Genomic DNA, 17,324 nt, shown 5'->3' on the forward strand with positions numbered 1-17,324 from the left:
GAGGTGCAGCCACAAGAGGGGGAACAGACACAGGTTACATGCAAATGTATGTGCAAGTTCCCAGGACCGTAGTTTCTGGGTTAGTTTTTACCAATACTGCCATCCATCAAATCAAGAGTTGCAGTGTGGCTGACATCTATCACAGCTGCCATCGGAATGATTGCACCAAATAATGCTGTTAATGAAATCCCACTTTCATTGCCACGGGTGATTAGATATACATCGCAACAGTGAATATTTTTGGACAGCAGTTGAAATGTGAAACATAACACTGACATTTCAAGTTGTCAGTGAATATTTTGCTCAAATCATATGAGCATAATCTGAAGAAGGCAGGGTTGAACTATCGAGACAAAAAGGGCCCACGTTGACATTTCTCCTGACAGACGACTTTTTGTGGTCTGCAAACCAAAAAACCAAAAAACAACAACCCAACAACCCCAAAACCCTTAGAGAGGAGTTCAGGGCGAGTAACTGGGCATGCAATCTGTTTGATTTTAACAATGCAGCCCTCAGCCTGAAACCCATCTGTGACCAAACGAATGTGTACGTTTTTCTTAACCATGGCAACTTTCTTTAACTCTTTAACAAACTTTAATACAGGTGGCAGATCAATAAACACTTAGGCTTGTAATTTTGGAAGGCAGTAAGTAATTCTGTGTATCTTTTTTTACATATTTTTTCTGATGCCATAGTTAATGGCTGCACAAAATAAATTGCTGTTTTTCTGCTGAAATTTCACCGCCATTACCCTACCTCACATCCCATCAAGCGCTTTCACCTATCTGCGGTTGCTGGTGAAGTCAAATAAAAGACCAGATTCTCATTTGCAATTTCATTTTTAAATTTCTGTCTTTATGCGCACCTCTCCCTGCCACACTTTCTCTCTCAGCTATTCCCCTGTGGTAAGGCACACACACAAGAAATACACACAACATTGTCACAAGGGTGTTTTCTAATGCCAGCCAAATGTTTAACCTTTCTCTTCATCAGATTACCAGACTCCAAGCAGGAGATAAAGACAGTGAGTGGAAGAGGAAGAAACAAAGAGATGGAGAGAGACGAGAGGGAGGTAAAACAACGATGGCAGTAACAAAGTAAAACAGAGAGGAGTGGGGAGTGAAATAGGTGCAGAGAAGGAGAGAACGGTCATTTGAAGTTTCTTTGGCAGTCCTCAGTGACTTGGCAGCCACTGAGTCGGCACCAGTCATTTGCCAATATGGGCTAACGTGTGCCAGTGCATGCCACGTTGAGCCAATGCCTGCTGCCCTGGCCAGTTTTTTGGGAAAAAAAAGAAGAAAAAAACGAAGTAAAGCCTTGGTTTTGACACTTTGATGTTCAAGGGGTTTTAAGGATGCTCTGAAATATGATGTGACTCAGTAGATTTAGAGAGGAAGGGGCTAAAGCAGGGTGAAAGGAAGGGCAGAGGAGAAATTGTGAAAACCAAGCCACCGCTCCAATGTTAGCAACACAACTCTGTAAAGTCTGATCCTCACAGCTTCTACAACTCTTGCTTGAGTGTCCTTCAAGTACACTTAGACTGTGATCTGCAAAGTCACTCGTTTAAGCCTTATTGAAATGATTTCAGGTCGTGGAAGTGGAAGTTTTCCTAAGATGGTACATCTGAATTATCCATTGTGCTGAGTTTAAATTTAACATGCAAAGTAAAAAGGAAGCACAATCAGGACCTCGCCTTATACATGTGATCACACAGAACTACCTCGCACAAACTGCACATGAAGTGCACGTGTGTAAACTACCCTTTTATTCCATCTATTATGTATTTTTATGTTCCTATTTAGTTATATAATAATAATAATAATAATAATAATGAATTGCATTTATATAGCGCTTTTCAAGGCCCTCAAAGCACTTTACAATTCCACTATTCATTCACTCTCACATTCACACACTGGTGGAGGCAGCTACAGTTGTAGCCACAGCTGCCCTGGGGCAGACTGACAGAAGTGAGGCTGCCATATCGCACCATCGGCCTCTCTGGCCATCACCAGTAGGCGGTAGGTGAAGTGTCTTGCCCAAGGACACAACGACCGAGACTGTCCGAGCCAATTACAAGACGAACACCCAACTCTTGAGCCACGATCACCCATATATATATATATATATATATATACAATAAGTACTCCAAGAGTCCAAACCTCCTCCGGGTAATTAATTTGGAAGGAATCGTTTTTTATTTACATATATTCAGTTTTGTTCTTTTAAGTGTGCTTTAAGTTTGTAGTGCAGTAAAAATAAGAGAAGAGTAGTGTGAAAGACGCTTACTGTGATTATACCAACATGTAGGAGTAGGTCATGGATAACAGGCACTGATGTGTAAACAACAGACATGAATAACTTGAGCTTATTACATAATATTATACTACAGTATATTTCTAACTAACCAAGCAGCTCATTCTCTTAACAATGTAAAAGTAAAAAGTGTAAAAGTGAGGTCAGAGGTCAACTGTGACATAATATTTGGATCCAAACTATAATGTGATATTTAGAATTCCCTATGCTTACATGTTATTACAAGCAATGGCAGTTAAATAGCTCTATATAGCATTACTCTATTAACCTTGAAGGAGAGGTCAGAGGTCAAATGTGAGGTCAGAAGTTAAATGTGACATATTTACTTTCTATATGTTCACAGACTGCACTTGTAAGTTTTAAAACTTTTAGCCCATTTTTAACCAATAAATCACTGAGTTGACCTTGAACGCCTGAGTGGATGTAAGCCAGATTTGAATGGATCATTAACATGGGGCCACTCTGCACCCCTACAAAGCTGAACGACAATTCATTTAAAACTTTTCAAGCTATCGTGTCTACAGACAGAACGTCATGCAAACGCTACCAGAAACACAACCTCCTTGACGGACCCACCTGACATTTAACTGGGTGAGAAGATGAAGAAAAAATATTTTCTTAGCTCATGGCAAAAAAAAAATAGTGTGGTTGAATATTTGAGTCATTGTTTCCATTTAAATCCCACAAAAGACCAACATATGCTGCCCTGAGATGTCCAACAACCAACAGCTTGCTGATTTATTGGGAATCTAAAAAGTCTTTACCCATCATGAGCGTTAACCTGGCCTAAATTAACACTATATTTCATTGGCTGACATTGCTGCAAGTAAAGCCTCACAGTAAAGTTTGGTTCAGCAAGAGTGACTGTGTATATCATGAAGAATGCATTACTGCCACCTGTTGATCACTGAAAACAAAGTAAAAAAACGTGTTAATAACGTCTTTTTAAAGATGCATACAAACTACACGTACATAAGAATCGAGTGCAGTATTCTGTAAATGACAGGGGAAGCGTATACACATCCAGATACTGTGTATTTACATCATGTTCACATAAACATGAACATGAACCTGAATGTGACCAGGATCAGTACATCACATGAATAATTAGAACATCATGCTTGCATAACAAACTCATTTCACAAACATGCCGAGGGATAAAAGGACTTAGTTCTGCACACAAATAATGTACATAAGCGCACACACACACACACACACACTCAGTGGAGTCACCTTGCCTAGGAGACTGCAGACACTGTTCAAACACACATCGGCTCTCATGCTGGGTCTGTAACACAAGCTAATCCCCACACTACAGTAATAGTAGTTGTACTTTTTACTTCCTCACTTATTTAATAACATGAAAGAACTGCAACATTTGGAACATTCAGGGGAAAAAAGGGAGACAATTGTTTTTAGGCACACAAAATTTCCTCCCTTTCTGTTTGTAAGTGAACACGTTGCACATGTGAACCTATAATCCAACGTTGTTGTTAAAGCTTTATTGGTATTTCAGCGCACAGTGGACTTGTGTTTATGATGAATTTGGCAAAATAAATCTGTAATAAAAAAAAAATTGCAACATTACAGAACACAAAAATCGAAAGATGTTTTTCATGGGTTAGTGCAAGTGTAAAAATCCACTGGGGAAAAAACCCAAAACAATGAAACATTACAATTATGTACCTTGTTTATTATGTGTTTTTTTTTTTTTATCTAGATTGGAAAACAGTGCAGTGATGATTTCAATCAGTATTTTTTCCTCTCATATACATTGTGTGAACAAAGGCAAGATTGTTGCTTATCAGCAGTGACAGGTATTGATCTGTGCTTCACAAGTTGGGGTTGCTGACCTTTCATATCAAAGAATATTAGCGCTCCAGTGAAACACACAGATGCGCACATGCTAACACAAAAATGATGGAGAGCGTGAAAAAGGTGCAGCTTTACTTTACTTTACAAATCACACAGCAGCCGACACGGGTACACAATTTCTGTGTGTCAGCAAGCCGACAGAGGCTGCTGCGCATCTCTCTGACAGCGTGTTTGTGTCTTCTGTTTAGCAAGTGCTATCAGAGTGAAATGAGTTTTTAATGAGGTTCCAGTTTGTTTTGATGCATTGCAGATTTTTTTTAAATCATAAAATGTCCTAAAAGGTCTTAAGAACATGTAATGGTTAAAAATGACTCACATTTGCATCTATTCTTATTAATGAAAAGCTGTGGCTTAAAAAATTATAATTTTCTTACAGTGTCATTAAAAAAATCTGCGTTAAACACTTTCTACACACAGTATTTAAGACCTCATTAAAATATAGCTTGTTGTGGCGTATGGATCCATATATAACCATATGAGATGCACAGAAATGTCTCGGCCCATGCGTGTGTATGTGTGACTGTCTCAGCGTGCAGCAGTGTCCACGCTTCCTCTCTCTCGGCCTGTTCGTTAGATTGATAGTCAAATTAATCTGCAGCTCCGTGCAGGTATAAACACGCTGCCTGCTGGCCAGGATACATCCCCCTCTATTAGCTCCATAATTCAAAGCACCCTCCAGCAGCCTGCCCTGATCATAGGAGGGTAATTGCAGGAAGGGTGCGCCTGATTTATTGACGAGTTGGATATGGTGGATTACAATTTGATTTGGAGATTCATTAACGGCTCATTTAGCATTTTGTGGAACTGGAATTTGTGTCTTTTTTTGGGGGGGTTTCGAGACTGCTCCACAACAAGAACAAAACACAAATTCTGCACAAATATGAAATATTAGCGGTCAGCCAAAGTGCAGTATGCCTGCAATTGTTGTAGAAGTGATGCTGCCTTGCTTGAGGACACTTTAGAAGCGATTATGTAGCCTCTGACAGACGTACAGCAGTCGCATCAAATTAAGATCAGTGTGACAATTAAGAAAAAAAGAAAAATCATTGTAGCCTAAGAACGTGCTGTCTCTTTGCCAGTATCATAGCCTCAAACCAGCATGGACATTAAGTCTTACTGTAACTGTGACTCTACTACTTGGTAGTGTGTTGTAAAATAAAGGAAAAAACAAGCAGTATAGATTTCAGTGCATAATTTTGATTTTGAACTATCATTTTGCAAGCAGTCTGAAGTGCTTTTATTTGCTGATTAGCTGATTTGTCAGCTGTGTTTCAAGTTGAAAGAGGTTTTCGGCTCACACCTGGTATCTGTTTCATCATGACAGCACATTCCTCATTTGCTTTAATAAATGCACATGGGCAGTCATAAAACCACACATCCCCACATGTGTAAAAGTGAAATCCTATGCTTTATTCATACACTTTCCTTTGCCATGTGACAAAATAACAAGCCGCACTCAGCAGACGGTGAACACGTACACATACACACACATGCAGGCACATATGCAGATGCTGTGTGTTACGTGAGCTTAATGCAAAAAATTGCTGATAACCAAAGTGTTATGAATGTCGGCTAATCACATTAGATGCAAAATGGCAGCCACAAATCTTTCCTTTCACCTTTGAAATCTCTTTTTTCACCTCATTCACTGCCAGTAAGACAAGAGGCAGCTTTGCTGGACAGATTTTGCTGGCATTAAATTGTCGGGTCGAGCCTAATTTATTTGTAAGCCATGTTTGCTGCGAAAAGGCCTACACAGAGCAGCAAAGGACACACTTGATGAAACTGTAGTTAAAGGGACCTATTATGTGTTTCCTTATTATCTGTCATATGCATGCTGTATAGTGGCTGCATAGTGTAGTGGTTTGCACATCCACCTAGCATGTAAAATACTCCACAGTGCACTCCAGAGACTCGGATCACTTGGGCGGTGTGTCAGGAATCCAGTGTAAAAGTTCAGGAGCGAATGTTTTAAATAATGAGATCCGTGAATATAGGTGGGTTTTTTGTTGGTTGGAATAACAAAGAGAGTGGGTACCCCCTAATATGGCCATCACAGCCACACACAACTATGGCTGTAACACATCCTTCTATATACAAATTGTGTTTGGCTTTAAGAGGGAAAGAGGGGGTGTTTTACGGACAAATGATGAACTTCAGTGCTCCTGGGTTCCTGTAAGATAGATAATAAGGATTTTGAACTGTTAATCCAAGATTAAAATGTATGGCATTGGAAAAGAGCAGAACAGGTCACCTTTCATTTCACGGTTTAAAGCATGTATGTCATAAAGTCACCCAGAGATATATTCTATAAAAAGATAATGAGATGATGTGTTTCCTGCCCTCCTGATGTATATTTCCAACAGGACCAAACTTGTGGTTAAAAATATTTAACTTTTATTTTAAAAATTGAATAGACTTAACTGCCATCTTACTGAGAATGACATGGGAAGGTGCTACATGCTGAATGTTAAGCTTATCAGCTATGGTTTGAACTTTTGGTCCATATCCACATATAAAAGTGCCTCTGAGTATAAACTCTGATCCAGCCAAGCAGGACTATTTATGACAGCTCTGAAAATACAAGTGTGTAAATATGGAAATAACGACGCTAAAATTATAAAGCTGTTTGTTGATTAATGCAGAAAAATGTTTTGCGAAAGCAGACCATTCACCTTAGTGTTAAGCCTGGAAATGGTGGAAAAACAGCACCTTCATGAAAAAATAAGTATTCCAAGATATCAGAGACATTGTCAGACAGTTTGTTTAATTACACTTCATCCTGATTACAGTACAATGCAAACTGTACTAAAAACACATCAAATTATTGAGCGATTTTTGTTTTGCTGACTCTTTAATGTCTCCTATTCTTACAGGCTAAGAAGTAATGTCTTTATTTGTTTAGATAAAATAAACCTGTCAGTATAGCCAAATTGCACACTGAGACTAGCACGTACAGCACAGGTATGGTTAATACGTCAAAAACAAATTGGGCTGCCAACATCGTGATCACTCCTCCCGAAAATGGTCCCAATAAACACCAGTGGTCTTATTGCTGCTTTGTCGGCCTGGAGCATGTGCACATCTCATAAAAATGAAATGGCCTAAGGCTATGAAATGCAAACATATCTCTAATAAGATCTAGATGAACCTTAAATACCATCTCTGGAATCTAATCTGTAGCACTCTATTGCCTCTGTTACTCAGTGTTTCAAAATCTTTTCTCATTTCTGTGTCTGAAAGCAATTTTCTTGTCTCCTTAATAAAGTCAGAAATGTTCTTAACTCTTGACACATACTCACATTAGCAGCTATCTATAGGGCTGAGATGTGCCATTAACATCAATTATTTAGTAATATTTAGTGTGTGTAATGGGTAGAAAGAAGCTTTCTACACAATGGTAAAGAGCTTTAGTGTACACTAGGAAATATATTTTATTATAATGTGTTTGCATTTATTTGGATATTTTCTGTCCCACTATGGCAAGGTCTGCTATGGAGGAAATGCTAGATAGAAAAGAAAGAGAGATCTATCTATCTATCAACTACTGGTCATGTGATAAAAAATTGTAAATACATTAAAAAATGTATTTCTGGCCAGTGGTGAAAGCCTGCTTGTGACTGATTTGGTTAGTTGTTTGCCAGGAACACACTGACTGTTCTGCAAACACTTGCCAGCTATTCTCTTAACTGTAATAAACTAAAACAGTGAAACACAAACTGGAAATGGAGAGTGGTAATTATGGTAATTATGTTGTTCTTGTCCTCCTTGACCTAACAGCTGCTTTTGTAGACCATAACATTTTACTGTCTCGCTTGCACCATCTTGCAGGCATTCGTGGTACTGCTTTGAAATGGTTTAGAGCAGGGCTGCCCAATCCCGGTCCTCGAGAGCTACCGTCCTGCAGCTTTTAGATGCATCCCTACTCCAACACAGCTGAATCAAATGGTTTGATTACCTCTTCAGCATGCCATCGTGTTTGGCAAAGGCCTGATAACAAGCCATTCATTTGATTCAGCTGTGTTGGAGTAGGGATGCATCTAAAAGCTGCAGGATAGTAGCTCTCGAGGACTGGGATTGGGCAGCCCTGGTTTAGAGCTTATGTTTCTGACAGAACTTTTAGTGTTAACTTTTTAGGGTATGAGTCCTCCTCTGCCGCTTTTCAGTTTGGGGTCCTGCAGGGCTCAATTTTAGGGCCTCTGCTCTTTTTCATTATATCTACAGCCCCTGGGAACCATCCTCAGAAAGCATAGAATATCCTTCCACTGCTATGCTGACGAATGTCAGATTTATCTGCCTCTGAAGCAGAAAGATGCCTTCTCTATTAAACCACTTCTAACATAAATTGCTTGCTTGCTTGAGTGTCATCTGTCAAACAACAGGGGTGGCTGTATCTCAGGTGGAGCACGTCACCTACTAACCGGAAGGTTGTTGGTTCAATCCTAGTCTGTTCCAGTCTGCATGCCAAATATCCTTTGGCAAGATACTAACCCCAAGGTTGCTCTCCGATGCATCCATCAGAGTGTGAATGTGTGTATGAATGTTAGATAACAATAAAAACTTAGAAAAATAGCTTGTGTGATTGGGTGAATGAATGAGTTGTGTAAAGCACTTTGAGTGCTCAGAGTAGAAAAGCGCTATATAAGAACGAGTCCATTTACCATTCAAGCAGAAGAACTTTCACCTTACAGCAAGATGATTTGGGTTTGGACCTCCTGGTCAGTCTTCCTTATTCCTGTGTGACCACACGTTGGATAACCAGTTAAGAAAATGGATGAAGTTCTGATATGTTCACACACAGGTAGCATGACATTTGCTGGAAATTCTTAATAAAGAAATTTGTTTTAGTAATTTTAGGTGATTTGCTTTGTTTGCCACTGATCTGTGATGTGCAAACCTTTGCAAAGTTTATGTCAATGTTCAAACAGAATGCAGGCATATGTGTGGCTTCTTCGATCTGGGTAATTTGGAGCTGCCTTTGAACAGTTTGTCCTAGACTGGATATTTTGGCAATAACACTATTTTACCATTACCTGAAATAACGGATCATTCCTGGGAAGCTAGTGATGTAGTCTTTTCTTTGTAAAAGTATCATTACTGAGAATTTAATCAGATGAAACCGGAAAATCAAATAGCAGATGCTGATAATATCCCTTATGTTCTGTATGTATATTTAGGAAGAAAAAGTATTAAATTGATCTGAAGGATGTTTGATTTCCAGGTTCTTGGAATTCTTTTTGAAAGAATACAATTAATTGACACAAGAAATGACGATACCTGTTCACGAATATACGCTATTATTTTATCTTTTTTTGGTTCATCTCTCTATTTTTTTCTGCTTCATCTCCTTCTGCTTTAATTTGTAATTTCCTAGACATCTTGTAATTTCTTGAACAAAGGCCATGGACACATTTTAATTAGATGTGGATTATAATGAGGTTTTCCTGAACGTGTTGGATATTCATTTCATATAGTAGAGCATGTTCGTTCTCCTCTAATAATCCCAAATACAGTATATTCACGGTTGGTTATTACTTATTTGCCCTGCAGGTAAATGGCAATGGAAAAAAAAAACCTACCCCCTGAATATCTAATTATGATAACTTCATAATTCCAGCTGCAGTGACTTTTTTTTTCGTTGGTACAGCAAACCAAAAATGTGTACGACTCTAACTTGTATCACATTAAATAGACAAATGTCTTTAACTTCAGGGGCATTTTTACTAACAAAGCAATTTAAATGTATTCACATAGCGCCAGATATGAACACACACCCACACACGTACCAACAATTTGCATTTATAAGAGGCGCACAGCATGTGCTAAATGCTTCTGACACAGCGTTTGCATTGCGGTCTAATTGAATCATCATGTTTACAGTGCGATATGCATAATACATTCTTCTTTACATAGTTGTTGTTTTCACAGTTTAGTGCCAGGCTTCCAGTGTTCAGGTTGAAAGGGGAATGGGGGAGAGCTTTTGACAAAGCCCGATAGAAAAACAAAAAACAGGGAAATGTGGAAAGACAGCAAAGCGAGAGAGAGGACAGTTCTGCTTCAGTTCATCTCAATCCAATATGCATTACTGGCATGAATGTATAGAACCAAATCATCAAAGCTACAAGGTTAAAGTATGTTTTTAACATAAAATCAATTTGTGGGAAGTGTTTATAAAAGTATATATGTGAGGAAGAGCGTGTGTGTGTGTGTGTGTGTGTATATATATATATATATATATACATATAGATATTTAATTCAAGTATTTTGCCACACATTGATATTGCCCGTGGTAATAATGGATTGCATATATATAGCGCTTTTCTAGGCACCCAAAGCGCTTTACAATTCCACTATTCATTCACACACTGGTGCAGACAAACCGCAGTTGTAGCCACAGCTGCCCTGGGGAAGACTGACAGAAGCGAGGCTGCCATCGGCCCCTCTGGCCAACACCAGTAGGCGGTAGGGTAAAGTGTCTTGCCCAAGGACACAACGACCAGGACAGAGATAGCTTGGGAATCAAACCGGCAACCTTCCGGTTACAGATGAGCTTCCCAACCCCCTGAACCACGGTCGCCCTGGTAGTGCACATGAGCCGCAATCCTCGTTTGTTGTGCAATTATGTAAAATAAATGAGGATTGCGGCTTGTGCGCATTACCACAAGCTGGGACATAGCGACAGAGAGTTATCGATGATGCAAGAAGGCAGCAAACAGTGCCGTTTTGCTAGCAGCAGCTGGCAACACAGGTGTTTTTTGATGTCAGTGCTGTGACATTCCAGCTCCATATTCGCCCCGCTTTTCGGGATCTCTATGACATCATATTTAAATGTACTAAGTAACATTATGCATCGTGACTGAGAGTCATCAACATCAACGTTTGTGTTGATGACTCTAAGCCACAATGCACGGGGGTATTTTAAAGGGAACCTGTTATGCTCATTTCCAGCTCTGTATTTTGCTTCTTTGACTCTTGGCAGATTATCCTCTGTCGGAAGTTTTAACCCCACATCTCTAAAACTGTCATTTCTTCATTTTGGTTAGACCTTGCCTTTTTTCTGCAAAATACCTGGTACACAATGAACTCACTGACAGTAGCTTTACCTACTTACTGTAAACATTTAGGCTAAATGTATTTAAAAAGCTGATGTAGCCTCTTTAGTCAACCTGCTTTGATACCACTTTAAACATAATAACAGCTAACGAGGGTTAATGTAATTATAAAGAATAGCTTAGCTACATTGTACAGTAAAAAAGCCCATTGCCTTTACTAAAAATGTCGTATTGATTAGGATGGAATAAGCACATTCTTGTTATTGGTCTAAAAAAAGACGTCTTACCTGTTGCAACTGTTGTCCTTTCTTCTTTAGGAAAAACAAACTAATTTAACTTAAATTAAAGAAGATTTTTTGGTGTACTTTAACCCTCTAATATCAGGAGATCATTAAATTATGAATGGCAGATAGAAAGTGCTTACATAGAAAAAGGGATTAGGTGAAAGAGGCAAGTTGTCTCAAGGCCATCTGACAGAACACTTTAATCAGTTCAGCTGTCTAAACAGTTGGTCAACAGCTCACATTTTTCTCAAGCTGTACTCCTGTAAAGACAGTCTGAAACATGTGTTTACACTTCAAGTCTATTTCTGTCATTTATGGGCTCAAATACAGGTGACCTGGAGCTTGCCTTGCCGGAAACGCATTCGTTTTTAGGGACATATGGAGCTCTGGGATTACTGCTGCTCTCCTACTGACGTGCTCCTGTCTTGCACCTGTTGACACAGTGCTGGTGTGGAAATCATTTGGGCTGATACGGTCCATATCTTTCTTTCTATTTAGCTATTTGGTCTTTTTTTATTTATACATAAAGGGTGATTAAGTAGCTAATATGAACGTGAAAACAAATCCCAAAAAATAAGAAGGGTTAGTAAAAGACTGAATTATATCTGATTGAGAGAAAAAGACAGAGAGGGACAGAAAAGTCAGAGAAGCGTATAGGATAAGGTAACCGAATCACTGGAGGAGAAAACAAGATGCTGTTGTAGGCTGGAGATAGATTGATGAGGAGTAGAAAAAACTGGGGGATGGATGGATAAAAAGCTTTCCAGGCCTCTAGTTCAATGCTCAGTGGTCTTGGTAAGGTCAATGACAAAAATCCAGGGTCCCCTGTAAGACAGACACACACACACACACACACACACACCCATTGTCCCTTAACCTCTCATCTAAGTGGATCTAAACCACTTATCCCATCAATGCTCTGTGTGTGTGTGTGTGTGTGTGTGTGTGTGTGTGTGTGTGTGTGTGTGTGTGTGTGTGTGTGTGTGTGTGTGTGTGTGTTGGGCAGGGTATGTGCATGAGGGAGTAAGACTAAGAGATCAATGCGCTGTTTTGTGTTTGGAGGTGAACTTGGGAGAGCACACATAGCAAAGTCTGCCCACACACAACCACAAAACCACACACACACACCAACAATTACAATCACCTTGAGCAGATATTAAGACTTCAAATCGAAAACGATGTTGAAAGCGTGTTGCATCACGCACATGAAAGAAAACTTCAAAGTTCGCTTGTTTTGTTTCATTAGAAAAATTTGGCTCAAGGACACGCTGTCACACATGGCGTTATGACGGCAGCATGTAACTGTGAGCTGTAACCTCCGATGTCTCGCTAGCACAAATAACAACACACATTTTATCAACACAGTCCACAGAGCCTACCTGTCTTCGAGGTAATTGCTTCGGCTCTGTTTTTGCACATCTGCTGCGACAGGGAGCTGCATGCTAATTGCAGCAGGTGCAAAAAGGCAGGGCAGGGGTAAACCTTAGTGGACGGGCTTCTGGACTGAGCTGAGAAACATTTTATGTGTCTAGAAACTACTGTACGAAGTGGGCTGAGGTTTATCCCTTTGGGGCAGCGCAGCAAGCTTTTGCAGTCCCTCTGGCTTCTATTACTTTTCACTTGTTTCTAATGTTATTCTCTTCTTCCCTTCCTCTTACTTTTGTGTCCCCCTGTATCTTACATCCTAGTCTAACGCTGGTCTTTATCTCTTTGTCTAACCTACTTCTATTTTGGTTAATTCCTGTTTTACTCTGACAGTTAGTTTTCTCATATCTTCTTTTTGTTTTAGTTCCCTTCCCTCCTTGTTATTGTTTGCTGTCCTTATTAGCTTCATCTGTGTTTGACTGCTTTCACCTCCACCCAACCAGGCCCCTGTGTAGTCTTGCGTTTCCCTTTGTCCTTGGCAGATTGTATATTTTCCTCCCACGTGCTTCAGTGTTTCTCATCTTAATCTTCAGTAATGTGGACCATCTGGATTTTAGTTTATCAGCTTTTTAATAAAGCTTGCACTATCTATGTCCACAAAGCCTGCTTCTAAAACTCCTTTACAGTTACTTTAGGCACTAGTAGACTGTCAATTTTAGTTGTACCGGCACAAGTTCTACTTTGAAGGTGAACGGAGATTACATCGAAGGCATTAACTTGCAAACTGTGGCAATCTGGTGACAACCAAAGCAACTGCAAGGAGGTTATTAGTGTAGTACTGTATAACTGTCTGTGACTATTAACTGTGACTATTAACTATTAAATGACTATTATTATTACACTGTTAACCTTTTGGAACGTCACAGAGTGCACACTCTTCTCTAGCAACCGGTGTTTATCAGGCTGACACAATTCACTCTCTAGATCAACATTAAAGGGCTTTAGTAGTTGATTTCACAGTAACTACTAGCTTCTAGCAACCTCCAGCGACTAATCACATCATACTTATAAAAATGACCAGTGCCAAATTGTCAGCAACTCGTCTCTGTGCCTGTGTCAGTATGACCTCACTTGTCCTTTAGGTGTTTTGTATTGAAACAAGTAACATGCTGCTTTTGGAAATGAAGGCATTCGAGGTTTTAAAACCCCAAACGAGTATCAGCAATGCTAAATGCTAATAGCTATTCTCTGTGCTCGCTTTATAAACAACATCTTTTGCGTGCTAACCAAAATGTTGCTTCTAGAGAGGCTGCTCCCTGATATTGTTGCCATAAAGATAAAAGTTAATATGTGCAGGAGTGCTCTGGATCCGATTAATATCTTTGTACAAACACCCCAAACAGTCAGTTTTGATTCAGTTTCCTAAATACACGCAGTGGTACATTTTTACATATTCATTGCCAGTTTTGTCCACTGTGCAGTGGTATTATGGGCTATTTGTTAATAATAATTTTTTAAAAAAGGATTTATGTAATTCAAACTCATTAGTCATGTAAAATGCCACGTCAGGAGAAGGAAATTCAACATAATCATCATATATCACAGGCTCTGGTCACTTATCGTACCTTATTGAAATATTAATGTGGAGAACAGCTACAGGTGTGAATATCGTGCTGCTTCAGGCCTCTGAACAATAATCCACTTGTGGGCTCTAAATGCAGCTCTGTCTCTGTGCTACTCATCAGTTGTTGTGTGAAGTGACTGACGTGACAGTTTTCTTTAAAAGCAAAGCTGTTGCAGTTCGCTTGTTTTGCTCCTTGGTTGACAGTAGAATGCCAGTAACCACAAAGACTGATACTTTGTTTCTTAGTGACTCTATTTGTCATTCAGCACTAAACATTACCATTTACCCTTTGTTGTCAAGGATGGATCCTAACAGTTTAATCTCATAATTGGTGTATATAATTATGTCAAATTTTTCTAATTTCTTTCCTTTAAAATGTTTGATTTCAATCAAAGTGTATTTTATTTTTAGAGCACCAGTTCTCAAGTACAGTTATCTTTGCTCACTGCGATCTGCAAGAATGAAGCCAATGTATAGCAAGGCTTTTTATGAAATCTTTTGTTTATGATGGCGTTTGTAAAACCTCTTATTTATTGCCAGTTCCTTGAATGGTGTCAGTGAAAAGCTGGGATGTCAATGGGCCTATAATTTCACCAGAAATAACCAGAACAGAGCCAAAGGGTCCACCCTGCATTTTCACCAGAAAATAGCTCTGTTTGACACAGATTATAAGACTTTGACAGTTTGAGTCTCGGTGTTGAACAAATGGTTGAATAACTCATGTCACTGTTGTAGCTAACTTTTGAATGGATAAACAAACCAGCTAAAAACAAACCCACTCAGATTGATTTCAGGGTGCTTGAATTGGCTTAGAAACAACTGCATAGATGGGTTATATTTGTGATGTCAAGTGGTTTCTTTTCTCAACAACTCCGAGAAAGATGTCAACATGCAGTGATACAGAATACTTTTTTATGTATATTTTTAATCTGTTTAGGAACTCCACATACTGCATGAAAGTGTCCATGTCGATGACCGTGGAAGAGAGCGACGAGGGAAAATGCTTCAGTAGCAAAATCCGCCATCTGGAGAAAGCTGAGATAACCCACAGCAAAATGATCCACTGTCCTGATATAGAAGACTATTTGGCTCCATATAAACAACCGCAGATGACCTGGTACAAGGTATGGCATGAACACAGAAAAGTTTTTATGAGTCTTCTGTTTAAGGTTGCGACTGATCTATTCTGCCTATGTCTCCTGTTAGGAGTGTGAGCTGGTTGAATGGAGAAGCTCCATCATTGTTAATACCACACATATTTGGATACCTGAGATAGAGGAGGGAGACGGGGGAAATTACACCTGTGAATTGCAGTATGGATCCAGATTGGTGCGAAGGACAACGCAACTCAAAGTCACAGGTAGGACATAATGAATGGATGGAGATGGGATACAGTCCAAGAGACTGGTCACTAGTCCACTGGCAACGTTCGGTTGCTTTTGGTGTATTGCCAAGCAGTTGGCACTTGATTTCTAGAGGTTGCTGTTGTTGAGGATACTGCACTTAAAACTGTTATTCTGTTATTGCTTTGCTAACACATTGCTGCGGTTGCCTGTATTTTCCATAGAAGACCACGCACTAACTGCTGAGCAACGGGAAAACTGAAAAAGTGCAACACAAACTGGAAAAGGAGAATGTTCATAAAAATGGCGCCTTACTCTGAAACCAACATAGTTTAAAGGACACACCTTTTACTTTGAAGGCAAGGGTCCCCATTTCAGGTTTGCATTGCTCTTTTCATAGTTTCACTACAACTAGGGGCAATGGCAGCCATGGACCCCCAGAAAGTACTTGTCAATGGGTCAGGAAATAAACTGATTTGTAATTACAAGAGAGTCACTGACTGACCTCAGGTGTACTTGGCTAGGGCTTTAGCAACTGAGACACTGCCAACAACCTCCAGCATCCACTCACAACATTCACTCATTTTTCCCTTGTGACCAGTGGCTGTCTGGCAATCACCAGTTAGCCTCTAGGCTTTAGGGTTAGGCCTCTAGATCTAAAGGCCTGGGCATATAGAGTTAAGAATATGCATCAAATTCTGTCAAGAAGACTTCTGCCTGGAAGGACTGCAATGAGAGAATGGACAAGAGCCAAGAATGCAGCTACTGGGTATCACAATCATTTTCCAACCTCTAACAAGTATACAGCCGATTTGTTAAGTGTATCGTCCTGAATATGTTCTCCTGACTGAATTTGGTCCGTTTACAGCATCCTGCCATTGATTGCATTTGTCCCTAACCATCAGGAACCCTCACGTTGACTTTTATCGAGTAAAAAGATGAGGGTTCATCCTCCAGCTTCAATGTGTTTATGTAGTGCTGACATAGCTGTGTCGCTAGTGATCACGTAGCACATCATTATATACCAGCTAGCCCAACTTCAGTAACCCTACAAATGTTGGAAGTGATAGCAGAGCTGTACGTTTGAATTCCATTCAGAAATCTCTCAGTCAGAACATGATTAGATTCGACACAGCGAACACCATGAGACCGGACAGTGTGCGCACCGCGGATGACGTCAGTGCGCACACTGTGTCTGAGGAGGATGTGCGGAAGTGCTTCAGGAAGGTGAACGCACGGGATTCCCGGCCGCGTCCTCAGGTCATGCGCGGCTCAGCTGGCTGGAGTGTTCACGCACATCTTCAACCTTTCCCTCTCTCTGTCTGTAGTCCCAGCCTGCTTCAAAATGGCCACCATCGTCCCTGTACCCAAATCCTCCACCATCTCCTCATTAAACGACTGGCGACCTGTAGCCCTGACCCCCATCGTAAGCAAATGCTTCGAGAAGCTGGTCAGGGACTTCATCTGC

The 17,324-nt window shown here is 40.0% G+C and overlaps 1 protein-coding gene across 5 annotated transcripts in view; it reads left to right on the forward strand.

The window, feature by feature from the left end:
- Nucleotides 1-17,324, forward strand: part of il1rapl2 (interleukin 1 receptor accessory protein-like 2) — a 483,040-nt gene that overhangs the window by 300,161 nt on the left and 165,555 nt on the right. For all 5 annotated transcript variants that reach the window (XM_086305892.1, XM_086305858.1, XM_086305868.1 and 2 more), the window contains exons 5-6: nt 15,451-15,637; nt 15,720-15,873. In XM_086305892.1, coding sequence (XP_086162018.1) covers nt 15,451-15,637; nt 15,720-15,873 — 341 coding nt within the window. The remainder of the gene's footprint in view (nt 1-15,450; nt 15,638-15,719; nt 15,874-17,324) is intronic.

Source organism: Aulonocara sp. 'chitande type north' Nkhata Bay, linkage group LG2, assembly GCF_057382095.1.
Source record: "Aulonocara sp. 'chitande type north' Nkhata Bay isolate Kocher_YH1m ecotype deep benthic linkage group LG2, A_spYH_male_GT1.1, whole genome shotgun sequence".
Lineage (NCBI taxonomy): Eukaryota > Metazoa > Chordata > Actinopteri > Cichliformes > Cichlidae > Aulonocara > Aulonocara sp. 'chitande type north' Nkhata Bay.